General features: G+C 36.8%; 7 protein-coding genes and 1 pseudogene across 9 annotated transcripts; 4 read left to right on the top strand and 4 right to left on the bottom strand.

The window, feature by feature from the left end:
* Positions 1,772-4,247, top strand: LOC104767467 (annotated as a pseudogene).
* Positions 5,306-6,673, bottom strand: LOC104764988. 3 transcript variants are annotated; one of them, XM_010488613.2, is made up of 4 exons: positions 6,357-6,673; positions 6,067-6,262; positions 5,881-6,003; positions 5,306-5,618 (listed from the first exon to the last, which is right to left on the bottom strand). In XM_010488613.2, exons 1-4 carry the CDS (start codon positions 6,587-6,589, stop codon positions 5,496-5,498), a joined length of 675 nt encoding a protein of 224 aa, XP_010486915.1. In that variant the 5' UTR covers positions 6,590-6,673; the 3' UTR covers positions 5,306-5,495. The 3 variants fall into 3 exon arrangements, with proteins under 3 accessions (XP_010486915.1, XP_010486916.1, XP_010486917.1); XM_010488614.2 differs by having other exon boundaries at positions 5,881-5,967; XM_010488615.2 differs by having other exon boundaries at positions 5,498-5,618; positions 5,881-5,972.
* Positions 8,583-12,168, top strand: LOC104764987 (serine/threonine-protein kinase Nek7-like). Its single transcript, XM_010488612.2, has 13 exons — positions 8,583-9,030; positions 9,314-9,380; positions 9,571-9,636; positions 9,723-9,769; positions 9,878-9,923; positions 10,022-10,102; positions 10,204-10,246; positions 10,348-10,397; positions 10,517-10,598; positions 10,670-10,719; positions 10,813-10,886; positions 10,977-11,028; positions 11,111-12,168. The coding sequence occupies exons 1-13, from the start codon at positions 8,897-8,899 to the stop codon at positions 12,011-12,013; spliced, it is 1,695 nt and encodes a 564-aa protein (XP_010486914.1). The 5' UTR covers positions 8,583-8,896; the 3' UTR covers positions 12,014-12,168.
* Positions 12,245-13,172, bottom strand: LOC104764986 (FRIGIDA-like protein 5). The gene has a single exon (XM_010488611.1). It carries the CDS (start codon positions 13,031-13,033, stop codon positions 12,245-12,247), a length of 789 nt encoding a protein of 262 aa, XP_010486913.1. The 5' UTR covers positions 13,034-13,172.
* On the bottom strand, positions 14,604-16,256 carry LOC104764985 (protein cornichon homolog 1). Its single transcript, XM_010488610.2, has 4 exons — positions 15,965-16,256; positions 15,203-15,384; positions 14,977-15,099; positions 14,604-14,856 (listed from the first exon to the last, which is right to left on the bottom strand). The coding sequence occupies exons 1-4, from the start codon at positions 16,037-16,039 to the stop codon at positions 14,796-14,798; spliced, it is 441 nt and encodes a 146-aa protein (XP_010486912.1). The 5' UTR covers positions 16,040-16,256; the 3' UTR covers positions 14,604-14,795.
* LOC104764984 (chaperone protein dnaJ 6-like) lies at positions 16,711-18,741 on the bottom strand. Its single transcript, XM_010488608.1, has 8 exons — positions 18,614-18,741; positions 18,203-18,301; positions 17,996-18,097; positions 17,725-17,784; positions 17,526-17,632; positions 17,350-17,432; positions 17,154-17,244; positions 16,711-17,061 (listed from the first exon to the last, which is right to left on the bottom strand). Exons 1-8 carry the CDS (start codon positions 18,653-18,655, stop codon positions 16,857-16,859), a joined length of 789 nt encoding a protein of 262 aa, XP_010486910.1. The 5' UTR covers positions 18,656-18,741; the 3' UTR covers positions 16,711-16,856.
* On the top strand, positions 18,982-20,511 carry LOC104767466 (ras-related protein RABA4d-like). The gene is made up of 2 exons (XM_010491487.2): positions 18,982-19,452; positions 20,070-20,511. The coding sequence occupies exons 1-2, from the start codon at positions 19,226-19,228 to the stop codon at positions 20,509-20,511; spliced, it is 669 nt and encodes a 222-aa protein (XP_010489789.1). The 5' UTR covers positions 18,982-19,225.
* Positions 21,016-23,370, top strand: LOC104764983 (protein ABHD18-like). The gene is made up of 5 exons (XM_010488607.2): positions 21,016-21,708; positions 21,797-21,881; positions 22,006-22,175; positions 22,549-22,823; positions 22,910-23,370. The coding sequence occupies exons 1-5, from the start codon at positions 21,330-21,332 to the stop codon at positions 23,081-23,083; spliced, it is 1,083 nt and encodes a 360-aa protein (XP_010486909.1). The 5' UTR covers positions 21,016-21,329; the 3' UTR covers positions 23,084-23,370.

Here is a 23,416-nt window from a genome sequence, read left to right as displayed (position 1 = left end):
ATGGTTTGGTTTGGTTATGGTTAAGTCTAAAAATCCGTTTGGTTTTTATTTTAATTAACTATTTGGTTTAGGTTTGGTCTGGTTAAAAACCGTAAAACCGAATGATTTTTTTGGTATTTTATAAAAATTTAGGATAATTAGATATAATTAGTTTTTTCAACTTATAAATTTATATTAGGGCGGATAACCAATCTGTTATTTTCTTCACCGACTGCTCCGACTTAGTGAAGATGGTGTCTTCGCCTTCCGAGTGGCCAACTTTTACACCTTATCTGGAGGACATCCAGACGGATAAAGAGGAGTTTGTCTCCTTTTCATTAGTCTACGTCCCGCGCTCACATAATGGTAAAGCGGATAATTTTGCGTGACGCGTTCGCACAGTTCCGCATTTAGTTACCTATGTAAATAATGTCCATTCGTATTGGCTTGTTTGAGCCAATCTTATTTCCTCTGTTGTCACAAATATATATATATATATTGTATAACAATATCAGTAATTTTTTTCTTTATTGGGCTTATAGTTATTGATCTCCAAGTTTTTTTTTTGGTTTTTTTTTCAGGTTTTCTTTTTCAATAACCTTTATTTTTTAAAAGTTTAAATTTCAGTTAAGTATTTGGGTTTACAAAACTATATTTGGATTCAATTTTTTTTTAATTATGTTTAGGTTTTACTTTTATGCTTATTTTTAAGTTATGTATCAACTATCTATTTTTTAAAGTATAGAATAACCGTTAAAAACAGGGACCAAACCGAAACCAAACCAAACCGTTATACGTATGGTTTTTATATGCTTTCATTTTTGATAAAACAGAAAAAACCATAAACCAAAAAAACTGAACCGTAACCAAATCGAATTACATATAGTTTATATATGGTTCAATTTTTATAAAACCAAAAAAACCGAACCGAAACCAAACCGAAAAACCGAACGCCCACCCCTAGGTTTTAGATTGGCAATTGACCGGTTTATATAGTTAAACCGATACTCAACCGAAAAGATTCCATCTTTGCTAGGGTCAACGGCTCAACTCCTCTGTTTTTGAGTACAATAAATAAATGTGTTTTGTCATTAAACAGAGACTAAAAAAAAAAAGAATGGCTTCCTGGATTTTTCAAGTTGCTGCTACTGCAACTTACGCTTGTGTTGTTGATTCAACATGCTGAATCTGGTTCTATCATCACATCTCTTCCCTTCGAGCTCGAAACAAGGATTTGTTTCTCTCCATCATCATCCTCATATTATAGTACAGTACTTAATCATAATGTTGACTCTGTATTCTGAGTTTTGGAGTTAATTTATGAAGGTATATTGGTGTTGGAGAGGCAGATGAAGATTAAATGTTCTGTTACTTTATCAAGTCTGAGACTGAGAGTAGTCCAGAGAAGAATGCACCCTTTTTGTTTCGACCTGCTAAACTAGCTCACTTGAAACTCATGCACATATATATATGTTACCCTTACCGATATATATATAATACGTTTCTCCTCGATCATCATCAATATCCCTTCTTTCTTCTTTTACGACTTACCATTTGTCTTTACTAAACCGTTTTTTTAGGCAATGCTAATATCGTTGAAACAATAGCTTTGTCTTTTACCGGTTTTCTCCCATGTGCAATAATCTGCAGAGCATTTAAGTACACCGTACACGCGATGTTGTCCCTTCCAAGTACATTCTCACGTGCCCAAAATTCTCAGGTTTAGGCTTCAGATAAACTGATGCTCAACAGAAAAGGTTCCAGCATTGTAAGGGTCAACGTCCAAAAGAGAATGGCTTCCTGAATATTCAAGTTGCTGCTTCTGCAGCTTGCATTTGTGTTGATTCAACATGCTGATTCTGGTTCTATCATCACATCTCTACCTGGTTTTAAAGGACCTTCGAGCTCGAAACCGGGTTCTGTTCCTTTGCATCCTCATCTTCTTATCACCCTTAATTATATAATGTTGACTCTGTGTTCTGACTTTTGGAGTTAAAATCATGAAGGTATATTGGTGTCGGAGAGGCAGATGAAGATCAACTGTTCTACTACTTCATCAAGTCTGAGAGTAATCCAGAAGAAGACCCTCTTCTTGTATGGTTAACTGGAGGACCTGGCTGCTCTTCTTTCTCTGGTCTTGTTTATGAGAATGGTAATACAATCTTTTTTTAAGTCATTCTCATGTCTCTCCGCAAACTATTCAGAGAATTGTTTGAATTGAAAACAAAAGACAAAAAAATACAGGCCCTCTTGCTTTCAAGGTTGAGACTTACAATGGAAGTGTTCCCACGTTGGTTTCTACTACATATTCATGGACTAAGGTAAACATAAGTTGTCTTCCTGATTACAACACACAACTAATATAACTATTCTTCATCTTCAAGTTGTGGACCGATCTTTGATTCTTTTCAGGTTGCGAATATTATCTATTTAGATCAGCCTATTGGGACTGGCTTTTCCTACTCAACAAATCCACTTGCTGATATACCAAGTGACACAGGATCAGCTAAGCGGGTCAACGAGTTTGTTCGTAAGGTAAAGTGAAAACTCAAAGCATCTACATTGACTTTTAAAGGCTTTTCTTTCTTTTTTAAAAACTGTTTTTGGTGATTTGTTGTGCAGTGGCTAGCTAAGCATCCTGAGTATTTCTCCAATCCTTTCTATGTCACCAGAAATTCTTATTCCGGTAAGGTGATCCCTGCCATCGTTCAAGAAATCTCAAATGGTAACTTTTTTTCTACCATTCCAATCCCTATGCAAGCAGCCCTTTACATTGACTCTAGGTTCTTAATCAGTTATTTTACCAATTTACCACAGGAAATTATATATGCTGCAAACCTCTAATAAATCTTCAGGTTCACTACTAGCTAATATGTTTGCTTCGTACGTTATATCCATATACCTGAAGCAGCATTCAGAACTGAAGAGCCTTTTGTTTTCCCCACCTTCAACAGGGCTATGTGATTGGAAACCCGCTAACATCCTATGATCCTGATCGAGACTCTCGCATACCATTTGCTCATGGAATGGAACTCATATCTGATGAACTGTTTGAGGTAAAATTACATAAGCTATGATGATTTAGTATCTTGTTACCACAACAAAGCAGTTAACTAACCAGCTCAAATCTCATACTATGTAGTCGATGAAGAGAAGCTGTGGAGGAAACTATTATAATGTAGATCCTCTTAACACAGAATGCTTGAAACTCGTTGAAGATTATCACAAGGTACACAATCTGCAATTCAGTTGACGCGAACTGTAAAAAAAACAAAAATAACTAACTTACAACGTGTGGCTGTTTACAGTGTGTTTCTGGAATATATGAAGAACTCGTTGTAGCTCCAAAATGTGAGACTACATCTCCTGATTGTTATGTAAGCGATCCAACTTGTTTTTCTGTTTATCTCCACATCAATAGAAAACCACTTCACTATAACCATGACAGAAGAATATTGACTAGGTTGTTTAATTTTGCAGACGTATAGGTATATGCTATCCGAATACTGGGCTAATAACGAGAGCGTCCGCAGAGCACTCAAAGTTATAAAGGTATACACGACAAGTTTTTTGACAAGATCATTGGTTAGATCTGTTGATCAAACCCTAAGATGCATGATTTTGATCTCAGGGGAGTAAAGGGAAATGGGAACGATGTGATTTTAGTGTGCTTTGCAATAAAGACGTTAAAAGTAGCATACCGTACGTCCGTACCATATGAATAACAGCATCAACGGCTATCGATCTCTCGTCATTAGGTACCCAAATGTAACAAGCAAGCTTACTTTTCATTAGTTAACTTATTTGTAAGCTTTTTTTTCTGGCATGGTGTTCTGCTGAATAGCGGTGATCACGATATGACAATCCCTTTCGTTGGAACTCAAGCATGGATAGCATCTCTCAATTATTCCATTATTGAGAAATGGAGGCCATGGATGATACTCGATCAAGTCGCCGGGTATATATAAATTCTATTTCTTTTTCTCCGTTTTTAACTTGCGTAAGCTGCTCATCCGACGAAACAATCAACCTTTTGTTATTTGTAGATACACCAAGACTTATGCCAATAAGATGACATTTGCCACAGTGAAAGCAAGTTCTTTTATCCACTTTTTACTTTACATAAATATGCAAAGCTTTTTTACCTCAGTTTTTAAACTGGTTTGTTGGTTTGGTTTATTATATAGGGAGGCGGGCACACGTTAGAGTATAAACCAGAGGAAAATGCAATCTTGTTCAAGAGGTGGATTAGTGGCCAACCTCTTTAAACACACAAACCTTAATCTTGGAATGATCATGTGCTTACCCTTACACCCATCAGTGCATTTGATGAATTCATCAGTGTTATTGCTGCTACTGTTTGATGGAAGGATGTGTCGCAAGGCTTCAACTTTTGTCTTCTTTTAAGTCTATGTGATAGACCAAAAAGTAGAGGACACAAATTAAGGAAACCTGGGAGATGGAATTGAGTCAGTGAGTGGAGTAAGGAGGCTCACCTGTAACGAAGTATTATTGTGCTTTGATTTGTATTTGTTTAGTTTATTTTACATCAGTTCGTTTTCGGTGTTGTTCTGTTTCGTAGTTTTAAAATTAAAATCACTTTCTGTTGTACCCTTGTTTAAAAAGAGAGCATTGTAACGTATAAGAATCATCTTTGAGCTTGAAGGCAAGCATAGTTCTCGTTTTTTTCCGAATAAATGAAGCAGAAGATCAAAAATTAAGTTTCTTTTTTATTTACACGGTATCATCATCTTTAGCATGCGACCATTCTCAGCCTTTGGTTTCGTGAATAAGTTGGGTTGTTTCCAATACTAATCAATTCTTTACAATAAGTTAAGTTTTCTTCATCTTACACGCATGCATATACTCCCTCAGTTTCAAAATATAAGATGTTTTGAGTGAAAGCACGCAGACTAAGAAATAACCACTTTAAAAAAGTACAACCAATCATAAACAAGACTGCATAAAATAAATAATAAGAAAATATAAAAGTTATCTAAAAGTTACTTACAAAGTTGAAAACATCTTATATTATGAAACAAAGAAAAACCTCTAAAACATCATATATTATGAAACGGAGTTAGTATTAAAAACAACATCCTCCCCAATCCTATATTATGAAACGGAGTTAGTATTAAACACAACATCCTCCCCAACACTGTAACAGCCTCTCAGCAGTTCTACCCCAAAAACCAAACAATTTATGTATATGGATTGGAGACTTTAGGATCGACCACAACACATATCTTCTCCTGTAGTTGGTTATTCTTGCAACATATTGATATGGTGGTTTGTATAGAATTTAACTTTGTGTTTTGAGGCCAAGTAAAGGGACAAGTTATATGATACCTTAAAACACTCAGAATTCTGATAAAACATTCGAGAACACTTACTACAGTTCAACAATTACGGATATGACTTCCAGAAGAGCTGAAGTGATAAACTCATGATTCTGTCTTGATTATGAAAGAAGAGATAAATCTACACAAATTCTACAAAGTTCTTTTTCTGGTCTCCTACCGTTTTCTTTTCTTCCCCGAAGAGCTCTTCTCTGGTTGTGACTTTGCACGCACAGTACAACTCCATAGAGCTCTTTCGATATCTGAAGGCCCATCCCACTCTCCCTTCAACTTTAATTCCTGCAACAAGCCATCCAATAATCTGATTTGTAAGGCAACACAACTAGTCCAAATTCAAATCTGCTACCTCATAACATTCCCAAAAATATTAAAAAGACTTCAAAGCTCAGATGTTTTCTACCACAGTATCAGAGTGAAAGAAATTAAAGAGTAAGCAAGACTCTGTGGAAATTAAGTTTCAAGTGCCATCCTAGTTTAGACAGGGCTTAGAACACATTATAAGATCACTTGAACTCTAGAGAGACTTAACGAACTAACTAACCTTTGATTTATCATGTAGCTTGGTTACAAACAACAAGTATTGCTTCAAAGAGTAATCCTTTGAGCTACCAAGAGCCACCTCCATTGCCTTTCCTTCCACATTAGAGTTCACCCAAAAATAAAACAGAGGAAAAGTGAAAAAGAATCCAAGGTTCTTGAATTCTCAGAGATTGAACGAGAGATGTACCTCGTCGGACATAAATGGTGCAATGTCAGGGGCGTAAGCAGCAAGAACAGCGGAGGCGGTGGCGGGACCAACGCCCTTAAGCACCGTGAGCTCTTTCACAGCCTTGGAGATGTCAGGGAGCGATTTGAAAGCTTTTTCAGAAGCAGATTTCACCACTGAATCGTCCAGAGACGACACGAAATCCAGCAGACGCGGCCTTTGGAATGAAGGAAGATTAATTACCATCATCAAAAGGGTAAAAACTCAATCTCGTCAGAGAAGAGAAATAGAGAGAGAGAAAAAAAAAGTACCGCCATTTGCCGCGAGAGAGCTTCCATTTCATGAGTTGAGAAAGCTCGGAGGTGGTGAGGTAAGGGTTAGGGTCTCGGTCGTGAAGAAGACAAGGGAGTTCGTTGCGGTAGAATTGGTCGAGAGAGACGAGTTCTGGTTTGTTCAGTGACTCGATTCGGGACTCGTACGAAGACAGAGCCTCCTTCCAAACTCCAACATCGGAACACCTGAAGTCTAGTTCTACTACTTCCATCGCGTCTCCAAGATATCTTTTTTGAGTACAATGAACCCTAATTTGAGTATTGTTGCATCCTCTCTTTCATTCAACTGCATCCAAAAAAAAAAAAAAACTCTTTTTTCGAAACGACAAAGTCACGTGGCAGATGGTGCATTAAAAAAAAAAAACTTTTTAAGGAGTTGAAGTGTTTACACACTTTTGTATTTATTGCTCATTCTAAGATTTTAGACGAATAGATTTGGGTCGAGATCGAGACGAACAATGTCCTGTCCATGTTGTATGTTGCTTGCCATAGATTTTCTCATCTTTTTTTTTCAGGTGCTTTTGTCTGATTTTCGACTTACAGGTAAAAATGTACAATGTGCATCATTAGTAGTTTACTCTTGTAACTAATTTTGCATGCCCTCCATTAATCGTGTTGTGGATTCTGGCAGTACTCCACGCGGCTCATTTCTTCTTATGAGAGATTATGACTATTGTCTCTCTATCGAAGTTTAGTTTATGGCGCCAATTAACTTAACGGTACCAAACAAAGCATTTGGCATTAGTTTGACCTTTGCTTTCTTCTCAAGAAAAAATCATCTTTCTTTCTTTTAAGCTTCAATTGTTTAAGATTTGGCATTTATGGTGAAACAGTGGTGATCACGATATGTTAGTACCTTTCCTTGCAACTCAAGCATAGATCAGATCTCTCAACCATTCCATTATTGATGATTGGAGGCCATGGATGATTTCACAATCAAGTTGATGGTTATTATACATACATACTACTTTTCTTTTGTTTGTCTAATTTAATACGCATTTTCGTTTGTTAAGAATGTGCATTCTACCACGGATATAAAAATTTAATGACACAACAAAACGACATTGACGCAATCTATGGTTCTCTTATATATGAGATTGACTTTCTTTTCTTCTTTTTGGTAGATACGCAAGGATATATGCGAATAAGACGACATTTGTCACTGTCAAAGCAGGTATTTTACATACAGTATATGAAAAGCTATTACTAAGTACATAAATATATGTTTATTTCTTAGTTGTTTTTATAGATTTTTTGGTTTATAGGGAGGCGGGCACACGAGCAAGTATAAAACCAGTGGAGAGCTCGATAATGCATGTTCCAGGAGGTGGATAAGTGGTCAACCTCTATAACAAACCAATCACTGATTTTTCACCAAAATCAGTTTATGTGTATGATGACTTTAATTAAGCACAATAAATCAAGACTTTTTTTTCTTCTAATTGTCTTCCTATAACTGACAATCTCTCTGTTATGGTGATTAATTTGGATGTAATGTATCTTTCAATTGAGCCACACACAAAAAAAAAAAAAAAAGAACAACTTAATGAGATCGATAAACTCATAAATGGCTATCACACGATTCACACCCAAGTGATAAATCTGCTTGTGTTAAATGTTTCGAATATTTCGTTCAGAGTTTTTCGAAAGTATATTATTTTATCTTTTCGTTTAAATTTGTCACATAAACACAAAACGATTTTTGTTTTTTTTTTAAAGATTAGTAAAACTATTGGACGTGATTACACAATTTCAGTTATCCGATAAACGAATATTATAATTTTTTAGTTAAAAGACATATTATTCGGCATATACCGTTATTTCTCGCCAAATAACACATCAAATATCATGTAAACTCATAAAGTAACATAATTCCGTAAAAATGTAAAGAAAATATACGTAATTCAAAAGTAAAAACTACAATCTCATTTATCAACCCTTTTGCCATTTATTATAGTCATGCTCAAACATTAAAACATTATCCTTAAAAAAAACTTGGGAACCTGACGGCAAAAAACAAATAAATATAAATTAGGGAAGTGAGTATTTTTTTTTTTTTTTAAATCATATTTATCTTGTGAACGTTTCAACTTTTGCTAACGTTTTCAATTCCATAGCCGACCGACACTCTATAAAAAAAAAAATGAAAATACTTTTTGCCAACAAATAATATATTAGTATTTCTCTAAAACATTAAATAAAAATAATACCATAGAAGGCAAAAAAAGTAAATTCTGTGCCGAGAAAGACATGACATTGGATTCTTGTTAAGGTGGGCGATTTCAACATCCCCTCTCCTCCTCCGTCCTCGGCTTCTCTCACCATTTATTGATTTTGTTACTACCACTACTACAACAAGGGGGACTTGCGTTTGATCGTCTTCTCTTTCTTGTCTTTGTCCCTTTTAGCTGCTGCTCTCTTCGAGCTGAAAATTTTGTGTTAGCTTTGTGGTTTCTTTGGGAGCTTTTTTTTTTTTTTTTTTTTTTTTTTTNTTTTTTTTTTTGGTTGTTGAAGATTTCATGCAAATGGAGGCTAATGGAGACTGCGAAGAGGAACATAAGTTCACTCTCGACAACTATCATGTCTTGGAGCAGGTTAGGAGAGGCAAGTCATCTTCCGATTTCGTGGTTCTTCATGAAATTGAAGACAAAATGTAAGATTCTTAACCGCAATTTCAAGTTGGTTATTAATTAGGGTTTAAGGAGACGACGATTTATTCTATGGAAGTATCTAGTACGGACGAAACAAAACCCTTTGCAAGGTTTTGGGTTTTTTTTTTGGTCTTATAATAGTGAGGTTTGGTTGTGTAGATTAATTTCTACCTGAAAAATCCATAAAAGCAAAAGTTTTTTCCCTTTTGTTTGTATTCTGTTTTGATCTAAAAGCTGTTTGTGTTTTAATTCATGTCTTTCTTTATGGTTCTTGGTATCGATTAGGTATGCAATGAAGAAGATCTGCCTTGCTAAACACACTGACAAGTTAAAGCAATCCGCTTGCCAAGAGGTAACCTAAATTCAATGATCTTTAAATTCAGAAGACAAATATATTACTACTTTATTTGCATTCAGGGTTTTGGATTTGTTCAACCACCTAATTGATTAATTTTGGCATTTAACTTTCCAGTTCGTGTATGTTATTCCATTAAATCTCAGGTCAATTTTAAATTCATCATCTTCTCTTCTTTGTGTTGCAGATGAAATTGCTCTCAAGTTTAAAGAATCCTTATATCGTGCAGTATGAAGATTCTTGGATTGACAAGGTATACATCAATTAAATGTTCTGTTTATGAACAAAGTTATAATGATTTTCATCAGTTTTTAACAGATTCTTTGCAAATTTTCACAGGACAGTAACGCCTGCATTTTTACTGCTTTCTCTGAGGGAGGGAACATGTGAGAATTCTTTGGAATCTGTATTTACCATTTATAATCTTTCTCTGTGGCGCTCAGCCTCCATGTTGTGGATTACTGAATCAGACAACTATTTTGTTTCCAAATCAGGGCTAATGCTATTAAGCAAGCGAGAGGAAAGTTATTTCCAGAGGAAGTAATCTCTCTATTTCAGTTTATTCTTTTGTTCTCTACACAAACGATGTGCGGTTACTGTCTTGCTGACTCATAACGAATTTGCATGTGATTCTACAGAGAATCTTTAAATGGTTGGCACAATTGTTACTGGCTGTTAATTATTTGCACTCAAACCGTGTAGTTCACATGGATCTAACGGTATATATTTCGATCATACTACATTACTTTTGCTGGTGTGCGATTCTTTTTTGTATTTTTTCGTGAAGAATGGCTCTTTTGATTATGGATTATCTTTGCAGTGCTCAAATATCTTCCTTCCGAAACATGATCACGTTCAGCTTGGTAAGATAACTGAGAAGACTGAATTTACTCTTCATTCGAAAACTATATATTGTGTCTCTATTATGCTCTAGTTAGCTTTAATCTCTCTACTCATGGCGCAGGTAATTATGGTCTGGCGAAACTGATAAATCCAGAAAAGCCAGTTTCTATGGTGTGTTATCTACAACTTTTTGTTTTCTATTTATAGTATCTCTCTGCACCCATTTGTACATTTAGTTATCATTCAATTACTTCTCTTTAGAATATCTCATCCATAGTACCTTTTCATAGGTTTCGGGTATTCCTAACAGCATGTGCCCTGAGGTATTAGAAGATCAACCCTATGGATACAAATCTGACATATGGTCGCTAGGTAAGTTAAGTTCCTATATGTAGACTTCTTTAAGTCATTAAAATGAATCACATTTATGCTGCTTTGTTCAGGTTGTTGTATGTATGAAATTACAGCACACCAGCCTGCGTTTAAAGCTCCGGTGGGCCTACCTTAAGCTTTCTTATCTCTAATTTTTTTGTGATTCAATGTTTTCATGACGTTTTGAAACTAAATTTGTGTGGAAAATATACAGGATATTGCTGCACTTACCAACAAAATAAACAGATCCCTTATGTCTCCTCTTCCGATTGTCTACTCCTCTACCTTGTAAGTTTCTTCTTCATTTAAGAAAGATGATTCACTTCAATCCAATACAACAAACAGCATGAAACGAGTCACAACTATTTCATATTACAGGAAACAAATGATAAAGCTTATGCTTAGGAAGAAACCAGAGTATCGGCCAACAGTAAGTTTATGCACATATATCATTAGTGACTGTGTGCAATATTGACTGCTTGGATAATATTTATGTTATAATTATCCTGCAGGCCTGTGAATTGTTAAGGAACCCATGTCTTCAACCGTACCTTCTTCAATGCCAAAACCTGTCGCCTATCTATCTTCCTGTATTCCCGATAAAGTCAGTAAGCCCAAAGGATAAAGCAAGAAGAAACTCATTGCCTGGGAAGTTTGGGAAGGAAAGAGAATCGAGAGAGAAGAGCGACGTATCCCGCAGTCTGGAAAATCTATACCCGTTCTGGACGAATGCAGAGACTGGATCTAGCAGCTCATCGCAACCAGCATCATCCACAAATGGTGCAGAAGATAAACTTGTTACCAAAAGAATCGATCCAAGCTGTGACACATTGAATATTTCTGAGTCTACTAGCCATAAGTCGGATGAGGGATTAGTCGTTCCTGAAATTGCAATTTACTCTACAGAAAAGCAAACCAAAGAAAATGCTCTGCCAAAAGAAACTGAAAATATGCTCTCTGAGGAATCTCAGTTACATGATGTTGATGTTGGGGTTGTGAGTGCACAAGAAGTAATATGTTCTCCTCCAAGAGCCATCGAAGAACCTGAAACTCAGGAGACAGTACCTGAACCAAAGGAACAGCGAACTGTGTCCATTTCATCTACTGAAGTTCCAATAGAAAAAGAGTCTGGAAGCCTGAAGGGCGATGAAGCAAAGATGGTGAAACTAACAGCGAGTGAAATGTCATCAGTACTAAGTAAGCTCACAAAACTGGGTCCGCCGCAGAGTAAAGAAAGGGCAGATGCATTAGAGTGTTTATTGGAGAAATGTGCAGGGCTTGTAAAGCAAGAGAAATATGAAGAACTTGCTGGTTTGCTTACACCATTTGGAGAAGATGGTGTCTCGGCTAGGGACACTGCAATTTGGTTCGCAAAGACACTCTTGTCTTCTGACAAACTCAACCAAGCAGCCTGATTGAGTTTGAGTTTGAAAAATGTTCCCTTTTTGTTATTTGTCAAATATGTAAAAATGCCTTCTTTTTCATCAGTTTTCAATTTATTTGTTGTCCTATGTAATATTTTACTCGAACTAAGTTCAAGATTTGAATGTGAGCTAGTTTTCTCATACTATTACATATTTGCTCTCTTTAAGCTACTTTCATCTCCACTGGTATCGCTGGTTCCTCTTCCCTTCACGTTCCTGCGTTCACCGGAGTATCTTCTCAAACGAATCAACCTCTTTCTGTTTCTCCTCTAGTACTTTGTTCAAGTGTTGCAGCTTCCTTTTTGCTTCCTCGTTAAGTTTACGCAACATAATCATATTGCTCTTTTCCAAGTTAACCTTTCTCTTTTCCCACTCCAGTTCCACACAACGCTTTGTCAATCGCATACTCACCCATCGAAGCTCTCCTTCTTTCTGTTCAAGATCTCTGGTACAATCTCTCAGCTTCTTCTCCGCTGACTTGCTTTTCTTCAAGATCTCCTCGTACTTATCCTGTTGCTCCTCCGACATCTCCTCGTAGCTCTTCTCTTTGAAATGTACAACGTCGCGTTTCATCTCATGCTTCTGCAACGCATCCACTTGCTCTCTTGTCCTCTTTAGTTCAATCTTACGATCATGGTTCAGTTTCTGAAGCTGTAAACGTTTCTTTTCCTCAGTTTGGATCTCTCTCTTTAGCCTATCCAGTTTCTTCTGCGTTTCTTCAACATGTCTTCTGAATCCATCAGCTGATGCAATCTCCCGAGCACTTTTCTCCAGAAGTTTTGCCTTCGACTTCAACACATGTGACCACTTCTCCAGATTTTCCTCCTTTGAGTCAATCTCTTGTGACCTCTTCACAAGATCCGATTCAATTGAATCAAAATGAGTTTCAAGATCTCTCCATGATAGCGTGAAGGACAATAGATCAGAGGCTTGAGACTTGGCCTTCAGCAGTGATTTACGAAGACGCTCTTTCTTCAACTTGGCGACTCTTAACTTATTCTTCTCTTCCATTTGCACACACTTTCTTCAACGCCAAGCTTTCTACTTCAAGAAATAAATAGAGATTTAGCCACAAGGAACCAAATAAATGAATAAATAAACCGAAGAGACAACATGACAATCGTTCACATTTACGTACACAAAAGTGGCAAGCGATTCAAGAACTCGAAGTAAGAGGTTAATTCGAACAAACAATAAACCAAGAAATGGAAGATAGAGTCATAGAGAAGAGAAATGCAGAAAGAAACCTTGGAAGTGCGAACTCTCTCTGCTTGACCCTCTTTTTGGTTACTGAGCGATGAGTGAGGATGGATACAAACTTGCGAATTCATTCTCAGCTTGAAAGCTATTTATACCCTTTTAAATATATTTTTTTGTCAACTTCATAATTAGTAATTCAACATACCTTTTTTAGGCTAATTCAACATTTTTTTATGGTAGGTATGTAAATAAACTTCTTTTTTATAGTAGGTAAGGTATATATTACCTTGGCATTACAAGGTCTTTTATAGTATAGTCAACTTACTCGCGCGGTATATTATTAATGAATGCATTACCTTAAAAAGTTTCATGTAACTATAGTAATAACTTTATTTTACATATTTCAAAATTATTGTAATGTTATATGAACATATAAAAATGAAATATGCATAGCAGGCATAGCATATAAATATATAATAAAATTCTAGAGTTTCATCTATATATATGGCATTGCCTCTGATGTATTAATCTCTAATCTTTAATTAGAACAAACATCATGTAAAATATGTTTGTTTAAAAAAAATATAATTCAGCTTAGATTACAGAGTTGCCGAAAGCTCATTATTTGCCAAAATAAGAAACACAGACGGGATCATGTAAAATAGTTGAATAACAGAAATTACATGATACCATATAGGAACTTTATGTTTCATGTTTACTAATTATATCGGCTTTACTTTGCTTGGGCACGGAGAATTCCCCGTTTGGCTAGTCCGTGTGTCCTATGTATATAGAAAGGCGAATTATCTGGGGGATGGTTTGGTCAACTATGCATTTTCCAGACCTTTTGGTCTGCAATTATTTGATTCTTGTCCTACTTCTTTGCTATACTGCTTTGAACGATGATGTGCGAGGGGTCTCGTATCCCCGACATGTTGGCTTGTAATTTTTTTTCTTATTAATAAAGTAAGGGAGGCCTCTGTCTGATTCACCAAAAAAAAAAAAAAATGTACTAATTATATTTAGCATTAATTAAAATCTCACGTCCAAGTGAGGTATTTATACGGTGCATTCTGGCTTTTATTTGGTAAGTGAACAGCGCCTATTTGCTGGTTTAAATGGCCTAATCGTTGTGAGTTAAAAGAAAGATGCACCCACTGACCCCCGGCCAAGTATGGAAAGTGTAGCCTCCCTTGTATCTTGACATGATCTTTTGGCTTGGATTGAATAGTTTGACCTTAACGTATCTAGTAGTTGATTTTGAGTCTCTAATTTAGAGTCTAGTAGTCTCCTGATCGATGTAGCCTTATTCCCAACCATTCTCCAATCCTCATTCTTGATATATGATTTCATGAATTCAATTATGAGACTAAACATTATATTGTGCAAAAAACTGGTGAAACCATCCATGTCAAAAGATCTGTGAGGAATTTTCCTGTAATAGTACATTATATAAAGCTACATCATGAATCCCTAATTGGCCAATTCTAAGCAGGGATGTAAAACCCGTGTCACAATAGTCTCAAACACACTCAGCAAATAAATGAGGAGTGGTTAAAGCAGAGCGCATAAATCAAAACAAATGAAGTAGATCATCGTCCTCCGTGAAGCTATAGACCGCCGAGAGAGTAAGCCTGCAAAGAAGAAAATTATGGACTCAGTGTAGGAACTTCATAGTAGAAGAAGAGCCAAACTGAGGGGAGATTTAAATAGATATTGGAGAATGGAGAGCTAAAGTTGTAAGTCTCTTTTACCTAAAGACAACCATGATGAAGAGAAAGATGTAGAAACCGAGCTTGGTAAACCGGAACTTCTTTTCAAAGCTAATAGCACGGAACACTTCAGTGACATCGATGAGATAACGCCGGTCATTGTATCTAAAAACAACGGAACCAGGTGGTTAATTAGTTTCCAGGCATGTAAAAATCAAGAAAGAATCAATAGCAATATGGATGGATAGAGAGAGAGAGAGATACTTACAACATAGCGTGATAGACTGTTACAGGGAGAGCGACGAGAAAAAAGACCCAATGCCATGTGAAGAGGAAGAGAAGGCAGAGTGACCCTTGGAGGATAAACTCAGGAATTACCAAGCGGTTGATACGGGTACTTGTTTCAAAAGGGTTCAGGTAATCAGCTTCTAAATCCGTTAAACAGATAACCTACAAAAAAAAAAAAAAAGAACCACACTAACATCAGTTACAAAAATTGAAACTGAGCCTAGTAAAAGGGGATCTTAATGCGTTGTTCATTATCACAAGAGGCAGTTAGTTTTAAGTAAACACTATTGGTAGTAGTAGTAACCTCATTGAATCACATGTACTCAGCTATCACACCGCAATCAAAACTAATGACTATAATAACTCGCAATAAAAGAAGAGCTTTAAACTAAATATGTTACCATTGACGAAGTATCATCTCACATACTACTCTAGTCAGTCTTTGCAGACAAATCCAAATCAGAAATAAGAACAACTTTTTTGAGTTAGTAGCAAAAGAAGGAACAATGAAACCTACTCCTCTATGGACCCAAAAAGTTCTAAATTGCGGTTACGAAATCAAAATTGTGCCATTCCTAATTTTGTTTTCTTCTGGTCGGGTTTAACTATGCCCAGCAAAAAGCCAAGTTGCTCGGGTTTTGGAAATCCGAGAGGACAGATCTCGAATTTAAGAATCTCAAACTAATTAATGGATTGGAAAGTAAAGGAGAGGGGACAAAACAAAGTAATAGATATATTTAACCTGATAGAAGACGGAAGCGACGAGAGCCAAGCTGACGAAGAAGGAGATTATCCATAAAAGCAAATCCCAAGCCATCCCTCCCTATATTTTGGTTTCCTGCCAAAGAATCTCACAGAGAGACCAGACTAAAATTTTATTATCAGCGACAGAGACTAATAAATACTTAAAAACCCTTTTTGGAAATCTGAACTCTTTCTTCTGAATCCTACCCAGTTTGTACTTTACTTGTAACTTTTGGGTTTTCTATTTGGAAATTAACTTTCCTTTTGTTTAAGAACCCCAAAAATTTTAGATTCTTCTTTCCTTATTGTTTTTTAGTTTCTAACTTTCTTTTTACCAATATTTTCCCTTCTTTTTAGTATATTTCGTTGATTTGATATATTTTTAAAAATATATTTAAGCAATACATCATTTGTGATTTCAAGAGATTTATTATTTTAAGAGTTGCCTACTCAGCCTTTTTTTTTTTAATCTATTAAGTACAGATATATATTGATAATATAATATTACATTTCATCATTATCAACATTTTTAAAAAAAAAAAAATTATAGATTTTTTCAATTTTAACGTTTTCATTCGGCTTGAAACTTTATGTTATTTATGCAATGTTACTTATCATAGAATTAAATTTTAGTTTTTCTTAGTTTGTAAGAACGAAGACATGATATATGGGTAAAATCAGTAAAAAAATCTGTGAAAATGAATATACTCATCTCTACCTATGATGATGCAAGCTGCAAATGAGGAGAGAGAGTAGAATTTACGATACAGATTCCACAAACACTGTTTACACAAGTATTTTTAACCTTAAGATCCAATTTCCGCTAATCTTGCTTTCCATCACAAACACAAAACCGAGAGGCTACAGATCACACAAACTACAACATAGTCTTACTTTTTCCTTGACTTCTTCGATGATCTCCGGCTTTCAACTTTTCTCTGTGCAGCTTCAAACTCTTCTTCGTTTGGCTCACTGTCGGCACTGCTACCATACCTAGATACAAGTGACGAGAACATTGTATCGAACTTCTCTTTCCTCTCATCTCTTCTCTGGGATATCATAGCGTATAAATCTTTATCTGCACCCTTTGCTGGTCTGGAAAGTACGGAAAATTTTAAAACTGGTTACAACAAAGTTAACTTTAGAGGGAAATTATTGGATTAAAGGTATACATAAGAGAAGCTTACTTCCGTCTCATCTTCTGAGGATTCGTGGGAGGTTCCATTTCTGAAATTTCCTTTGCCCATTTCTTGTAAGCTTTTGTTGATTTCACTTCTCCTGGATAAAAGGAAACAATTGTTTCATAATGCGCAAACAAATCAGAACTTGAATGCGTTCTGTACACAGAATTATGGCAAGAGGGAGGGAGACATAGAAGCCTACCCGCTGCAATGGCCTCATCAATCATATCTTTGAATCGGTGTGAATCAAGCTTGGTGTTTGAGCAAAGCATTGAGCAGAAAAGCCTGCAAGAGATATAGTACCAATAATGTTTATACTATAAACTTTCAACTCACAAACTTAACATTAATGAAAAACAAGGGGATGATAGAATATACCTGCTCATTTTACCCTTGAACTTGTTATACAGCTCAATCAAATCATTCTTCTCGGATTCAGAACCCCTGTAGTTGGCCTCAAACTCTTCAATATCTTCCTCGGTGACCTGTAACACAAGTGTCACAAGAATTAGTATGTGAAGGAAACGGAACAAACACTTTAGTGCAAACTCCAAAAAGTGTGTATGGTCTTGGTTACCTTCTTGTACATGGCCTTGAAGAAGCCCCTCAAGTTGTCAACCACATCTCCCGAAAGATCCTAGTAAGATGGCAAAACCAGTTTGTAAGAAACCTAGCAGTACTATTAAAAGCTTTCTTCCACCAAATTCATTAGAACAGAAGCTGGAAATGGTACTAGAGATTACTGATACATGTGCTGTGTATAAGTGTTGTAAACAATCTACAAATTACCAGGATGTTCTTAAAAATTCTGAAACTAAAATCATGAAGAAAACAAGAACGGGACTTACAGCATCATCAACTGAGCCAGTTTGATCATAGACTGCTCTTTTCTCTTCATCACCGAGGATCGATATCACCTTTTGCAGCTGCTGAAATTTCTCTTTAGCCTCCTGTATGAATAAAAAAAAAAACAAGAATTCATGTTTCCAAGTAAAACTGAATTGGACCCATTGAAAAAGTATAAAAAAACACTCAAGAGCAGGCGTTTATCTAACCTCATCGTCCTTGTTTTTATCAGGATGAAGCCTCAAAGCTAACTTATGGTATGCTTTCCTTATCTCCTGTGGAGATGCTGTTGCTTCCACACCAAGAACCTACAACGAACAAAAATAAGTTCGTTTCATTGATCTCTAAACATAGAATTAATCACCAACAAACCAAGGGGATTCTCAGACAACAATTGCAACAGCTATTGTACAAATTTTAAAACTATGGATCATAAACAAGTAAAGTTCGGGCTTTTACAATCCTAACAACCAACGAGACTATCATAAGAACATCATCAGAAGTTTAATTTGGAACAAGCCCCAAATCCAGAAATGAAAACCCTAATAAATCCTAATCGCGGACAGGAATCGAAACAAAAGAGACGGTTCACAGAGGATAAAGATAAAACGGAGACATACCTCGTAAAGATTGTTCTCACTGGATCTACCATCATTCTCCATTTCCAACGTCCTTGGGGGAGCAAGCACACACTCGCTAAAGAAGCGGTCAAGTTATTAAAAAAAAAAAAAAGCTTCTTTAGAAGGTTTATGGCGCCAATTACCTTTTGTGTTGCCGCCTCTCTATATTAACATTCTAAAACCTAATCTAGTGACTGAAACTTAATTAAACCGAATTTGATTTTTTGGTAATAACTTCGGTTTAGAATTAGTTGGTTCTGATTTCGCCGATTATGATTTTTTACCGTACCGTGCCATTAGTTTTTTTAAGCTGCGAGTTAAATTAATATAGACGGCCAAGATGAAGGGTGAAGTTTGTGATCCATGGTCCCCGCATCGGCCGTTAATCCTCTCTTTTGCTTTCTCTGAATAATTTTTTTTCTCACCATTCATTGTGATCTGAGTGTCTTGTACCGTTCATGGTCGAATCCGGGACCCGTCGCGTTTTGATCTGTGTTTGAGAGGAGCCTTTTCGTGTTTCGTGAATTCTTGAAATTTTTTCTGATTGTCACCGTTTTCTTGTTGTTGTTTTTTTGTTAATCTATACTAGTATTTAAATAAGAGGGAATAGATATGTCTAATTTGTATGGAGATTATAACCAAAAGATCGATTACGTATTCAAAGTGGTGTTGATCGGTGATTCCGCGGTTGGCAAAACTCAGCTGCTTGCTAGGTTTGCTAGGAATGAGTTTAGCGTCGATTCTAAAGCCACCATCGGTGTTGAATTCCAGACTAAAACGCTCGTCACTGATAACAAAACCGTCAAAGCTCAGATTTGGGATACCGCTGGCCAAGAAAGGTTTTTTGCTTTTTTACCTTCCTTTGCTTGCACTTCTTTTTTTTATTATTTGAAAATCATTCATCAAGAGTAGCATTGGCATGTATATAATATAGAAATGCATGGATACAACCCAGTTTGGTTATTGCTGGAAACATTCACAACTCATCCCATTCATTCATTAGTTTTGCCATATATGCCTTCTTCACATGTTAGGCAACAAATTAAACATATATGAATCACAGGCTGGTTGGAATATCTTGAATTTTGTTTGTCTTCAAAGTTCTAATGCAAATGATAATTATTAGTACTGTGTTTTCGAGATTGAAAATAACCAGTATGTTGCGACACAGTATTTGGAGAAGCATGTGGGTTATTGAAATATATCAGAACCAAAGATGGTTCTGTATGAACTTTACTAAAAACCAGGTAGTTCCACATTTGCTTTTGTTACTCTAGCTAGGAACATGAGCATTCACTTGTGTGAATCAGTTTTCTTCTGCATGGTTGGTAACATACTTTGTAATGGTCGATAATCACCATCACGTGTATACTAGAGACTGATCACTCTGTTTTAAGGCTCTCTCTTAGACATGTATGTACATGAATCAAAACTTTGACTCTTGTTCTAATTGCAGATATCGGGCGGTGACAAGCGCATACTACCGAGGAGCAGTTGGAGCAATGTTGGTCTATGACATGACAAAACGTCAATCATTCGATCACATGGCGAAATGGCTGGAAGAATTAAGAGGACATGCGGACAAGAACATAGTGATAATGCTAATCGGAAACAAATGCGATCTCGGGAGCTTAAGAGCAGTGCCAACGGAAGACGCACAAGAGTTTGCACAAAGAGAAAACTTGTTCTTCATGGAAACCTCAGCTCTGGAAGCTACAAATGTCGAAACAGCATTTTTGACAATCTTGACAGAGATATACCGTATAATAAGCAAGAAATCACTAACGGCTGATGATGATGACGCCGATGGTAATTCAAGTCTCTTGAAAGGAACTAGAATCATCATCCCTAGTGAGCAGGAGAGTGGGAAAAGAGGTGGATGTTGCGGCAAATTGTAATTCTTTTACTAGACGAAAAAGAGAAACTACTGTACTTTTTTCTTGTTCTTGTTGTTTTTGTTTTGTTCCGCGCTTTATGATTCGTGTTAGGCCATTTTGTTCTTTGAAACGAAACAATAAGCCAAAGGTTTACTAGAGAAAAGTGTGCGGTGAAACCAAATTCCCCCTCATTGTTTTACATAGCAACACTNCTTTGCATACAAAAAAAGAAAAAAGAAAAAATTATAACAAAGAACTTACAAATTTTGTTGGCTGTATTGTATAAAAAAACACAGGACAACCATCAACCAACCACAACAGATTCCATATCGAAGACTCCAACTCATACCAGTGGGCTTCTTCAATATATTAATCATATGTCACTGTCAAACTCAAAACATTTGATGGATATTGGATAACGCTTCTGTCCGAATAAAAAAAAAAAAGACCAAACCCAAAAGATGATGGGGCCCACATAATGCCAGCGTGGCATCTCATGAATATGTGTAATCTCTGTTTCTTTCTCCTGGCTCAATCAAAGCCCACGCCCACCGTTTCTCTCGCTCGTCTCCGGTTTCCCCTATTTGTCTTCAATCTTCACGCTTCTTCTTCTTTTTTAGATTTCTCCACCGATCTCCGAACAAAGCATTCACTTTTCCAGATTTCTTAACCTTGACTTCCAAGTCAAACTCTCCGATTCGTTAATGAATACTTCCTTTCGTCTTTCTCACCAGATCTGAACCACCCTATTCCGATTTCTGACGAAAAATTCGTATTCCAATTCACCGGCTTAGGTATTTTCTCCAAATTTTTGGGGCAAAAGAGATTAAATCTGAACAATGGTGACGATCAGATTGGGAATGCTCCATTATGTAATTGACCATGTCTACGGAGCGTTTATGCACCGGACGAAGATTACCCCACCCTTCTTCTCCCGTGGATGGGGTGGTCATAATCTGGAATTGCTCGAGCGGATTGTGAAACAGCTCTTCCCTCTCGAGGTACAAGGTCAGAATTGGCCACCGCCTTTGATTCGTCCCGTTTGGAAAACTGTTTGGGAGACCAAGACCGCTACTTTGAGAGAAGGCGTTTTCCAGACTCCGTGTTGCCGTGAGCTTACCGCTGCTTTGCCTCCCGAGTCTCGTACCGCTAGGGTTGCTTGGCTTGTCCCCAAAAACGTTCCTCCTCAAAAGATGGCATGTGTGGTTCATCTTGCAGGTACCATTGCAGATTCTGTGATCTTGTTTACTTGCATTGGATGGGATAATTACATTGTTTTGTTTGTAATGCGTTTGCATTGTTGTAGGCACAGGTGATCATACATATGATCGAAGATTGCGTCTGGGTGGACCTTTGGTGAAACAAAACATTGCAACAATGGTGCTGGAAAGGTAATGCAAAGAGACCTTTTTCTCTCTCTGGTGAAAAGCTTAAGGGCAAAGCTTTTTGCTTTGACCGCTTTTGAAGCTTTTTTTGCATGTGTGTTTGATCAAACATAGATAATGCCCACTGCAGCCCTTTCTATGGCCGAAGGCGTCCGTTTCTACAACGTGGAGCAAGACTCCTATGTGTTAGTGATCTACTTTTACTAGGGAGGGCAACTATTGAAGAGTCCCGCAGTCTTATTAACTGGCTAGACACTGAGGAAGGCTTTGGAAAGATGGGTGCTTGTGGCCTTAGTATGGGTAAGCTACATTTATCTTCTTCTATGAACAATTTGTGAGCTATTGCATTGGGTCTGAGATAGATAAGTTTCCTGCAATGGTTGTGGGGTTTTTTTTGAATTGCTTTCTCTACAAAGTTAAAGAAAACTAAGCTGCTTCTTGTTATCTTTTGCTAATAAGCATCTCAATAGTTTCCAACTCCTTATTAAGCTTTTTAAACGCATGTGCACCTTTAGATTTAGGTTCAAGTGTTGGGATTAGACTGATTTATTGTTGTGATGGCCATATTCACAAACTGTGTCCATCAAGGGACCTATTTGGCTGCAGCTCCATTCATTGGTTGAGTTGATTTTTCTTTCACTTAAAACTGATAACGTTATGATGGAAATATTAGGAGGAGTACATGCTTCGATGGTTGGATCGCTTCATCCAACACCAGTTGCAACACTTCCATTCCTATCTCCACACTCTGCGGTTGTTGCATTCTGCGAGGGAATATTAAAGTATGGAACCGCTTGGGAGGCACTGAGGGAGGAACTTGCAGCAGAGAAGATCACAATGACTCTTGATGAAGTGAGAGAGCGGATGCGAAGTGTTCTCTCGCTCACAGATGTCACTCGCTTCCCTATCCCCAAAAACCCCGATGCTGTTATCTTTGTTGCTGCAACTGTAAGTAGAAAAACCATTATATATAACTCGCGTAATTCAACAGTTTTGGATACATTGACGGTTGCTGATTATAATGATTTGTATAGGATGATGGATACATACCGAAACACTCTGTGTTGGAGCTTCAAAAGGCCTGGCCTGGTTCAGAAGTGAGATGGGTTACAGGTGGACACGTGTCCTCCTTCCTGCTGCACAATGGTGAGTTTCGCAGAGCAATCGTGGACGGTCTCGATAGATTAGAGTGGAAGGAGTCATGGTGACTTAACAACATACATACATCACACAACTCCTTTGTAACACAAAGGGAGGGGTCATTATGTAAATGTCTAAATCTCCTCGTTTTGTGTCAATCTGTGTGTTAAAGTGGTGGGCTCTCCCTCTTTAATATTCATTTGTCTTTGTATTGTTTGTGTCCCCAACACATAGCAACAATTTTAGGGGTTCTCCACTCATTTACATTCCCATTATTCAATCTTTAACACTATTTTCTTTGGCTTTAATTTTAGCATGTGTTTAAACTTTAAATTATAATTGTGTTTTCCAATCATTGTACTCTGGCTAAAATGTATATACACAATTCTAAAAACACATGC

This window comes from Camelina sativa, chromosome 19, assembly GCF_000633955.1.
Source record: "Camelina sativa cultivar DH55 chromosome 19, Cs, whole genome shotgun sequence".
NCBI lineage: Eukaryota > Viridiplantae > Streptophyta > Magnoliopsida > Brassicales > Brassicaceae > Camelina > Camelina sativa.
Note: the sequence above shows the minus strand (reverse complement) of the source record. Positions and strands in the feature narration are given on the sequence as shown.

Bases quoted from the DNA above. Each gene is read 5' to 3' on its own strand.
- LOC104767466 (XM_010491487.2), top strand. From the start codon at position 19,226: ATGTCTAATTTGTATGGAGATTATAACCAAAAGATCGATTACGTATTC. The intron at 19,453-20,069 runs GTTTTTTGCTTT...TTCTAATTGCAG, and splicing joins GATACCGCTGGCCAAGAAAG to ATATCGGGCGGTGACAAGCG.
- LOC104764984 (XM_010488608.1), bottom strand. From the start codon at position 18,655: ATGGAGAATGATGGTAGATCCAGTGAGAACAATCTTTACGAG. The intron at 17,633-17,724 runs GTAACCAAGACC...CTTGTGTTACAG, and splicing joins TCAAGGCCATGTACAAGAAG to GTCACCGAGGAAGATATTGA. The intron at 17,245-17,349 runs GTAGGCTTCTAT...CCTTTTATCCAG, and splicing joins TGATGAGGCCATTGCAGCGG to GAGAAGTGAAATCAACAAAA.
- LOC104764987 (XM_010488612.2), top strand. From the start codon at position 8,897: ATGCAAATGGAGGCTAATGGAGACTGCGAAGAGGAACATAAGTTCACT. The intron at 9,770-9,877 runs GTGAGAATTCTT...TTTCCAAATCAG, and splicing joins TTCTCTGAGGGAGGGAACAT to GGCTAATGCTATTAAGCAAG. The intron at 10,398-10,516 runs GTGTGTTATCTA...ACCTTTTCATAG, and splicing joins CAGAAAAGCCAGTTTCTATG to GTTTCGGGTATTCCTAACAG.
- LOC104764988 (XM_010488613.2), bottom strand. From the start codon at position 6,589: ATGGAAGTAGTAGAACTAGACTTCAGGTGTTCCGATGTTGGAGTTTGG. The intron at 6,263-6,356 runs GTACTTTTTTTT...TTCATTCCAAAG, and splicing joins CTCTCTCGCGGCAAATGGCG to GCCGCGTCTGCTGGATTTCG. The intron at 6,004-6,066 runs GTACATCTCTCG...ACTTTTCCTCTG, and splicing joins CACCATTTATGTCCGACGAG to TTTTATTTTTGGGTGAACTC.
- LOC104764985 (XM_010488610.2), bottom strand. From the start codon at position 16,039: ATGGCTTGGGATTTGCTTTTATGGATAATCTCCTTCTTCGTCAGCTTG. The intron at 15,385-15,964 runs GTTAAATATATC...TTTTTTTTGTAG, and splicing joins TCGCTTCCGTCTTCTATCAG to GTTATCTGTTTAACGGATTT. The intron at 15,100-15,202 runs GTAAGTATCTCT...CGTTGTTTTTAG, and splicing joins ACAGTCTATCACGCTATGTT to ATACAATGACCGGCGTTATC.
- LOC104764986 (XM_010488611.1), bottom strand. From the start codon at position 13,033: ATGGAAGAGAAGAATAAGTTAAGAGTCGCCAAGTTGAAGAAAGAGCGT.
- LOC104764983 (XM_010488607.2), top strand. From the start codon at position 21,330: ATGGTGACGATCAGATTGGGAATGCTCCATTATGTAATTGACCATGTC. The intron at 21,709-21,796 runs GTACCATTGCAG...GCATTGTTGTAG, and splicing joins ATGTGTGGTTCATCTTGCAG to GCACAGGTGATCATACATAT. The intron at 22,176-22,548 runs GTAAGCTACATT...TGGAAATATTAG, and splicing joins TGCTTGTGGCCTTAGTATGG to GAGGAGTACATGCTTCGATG.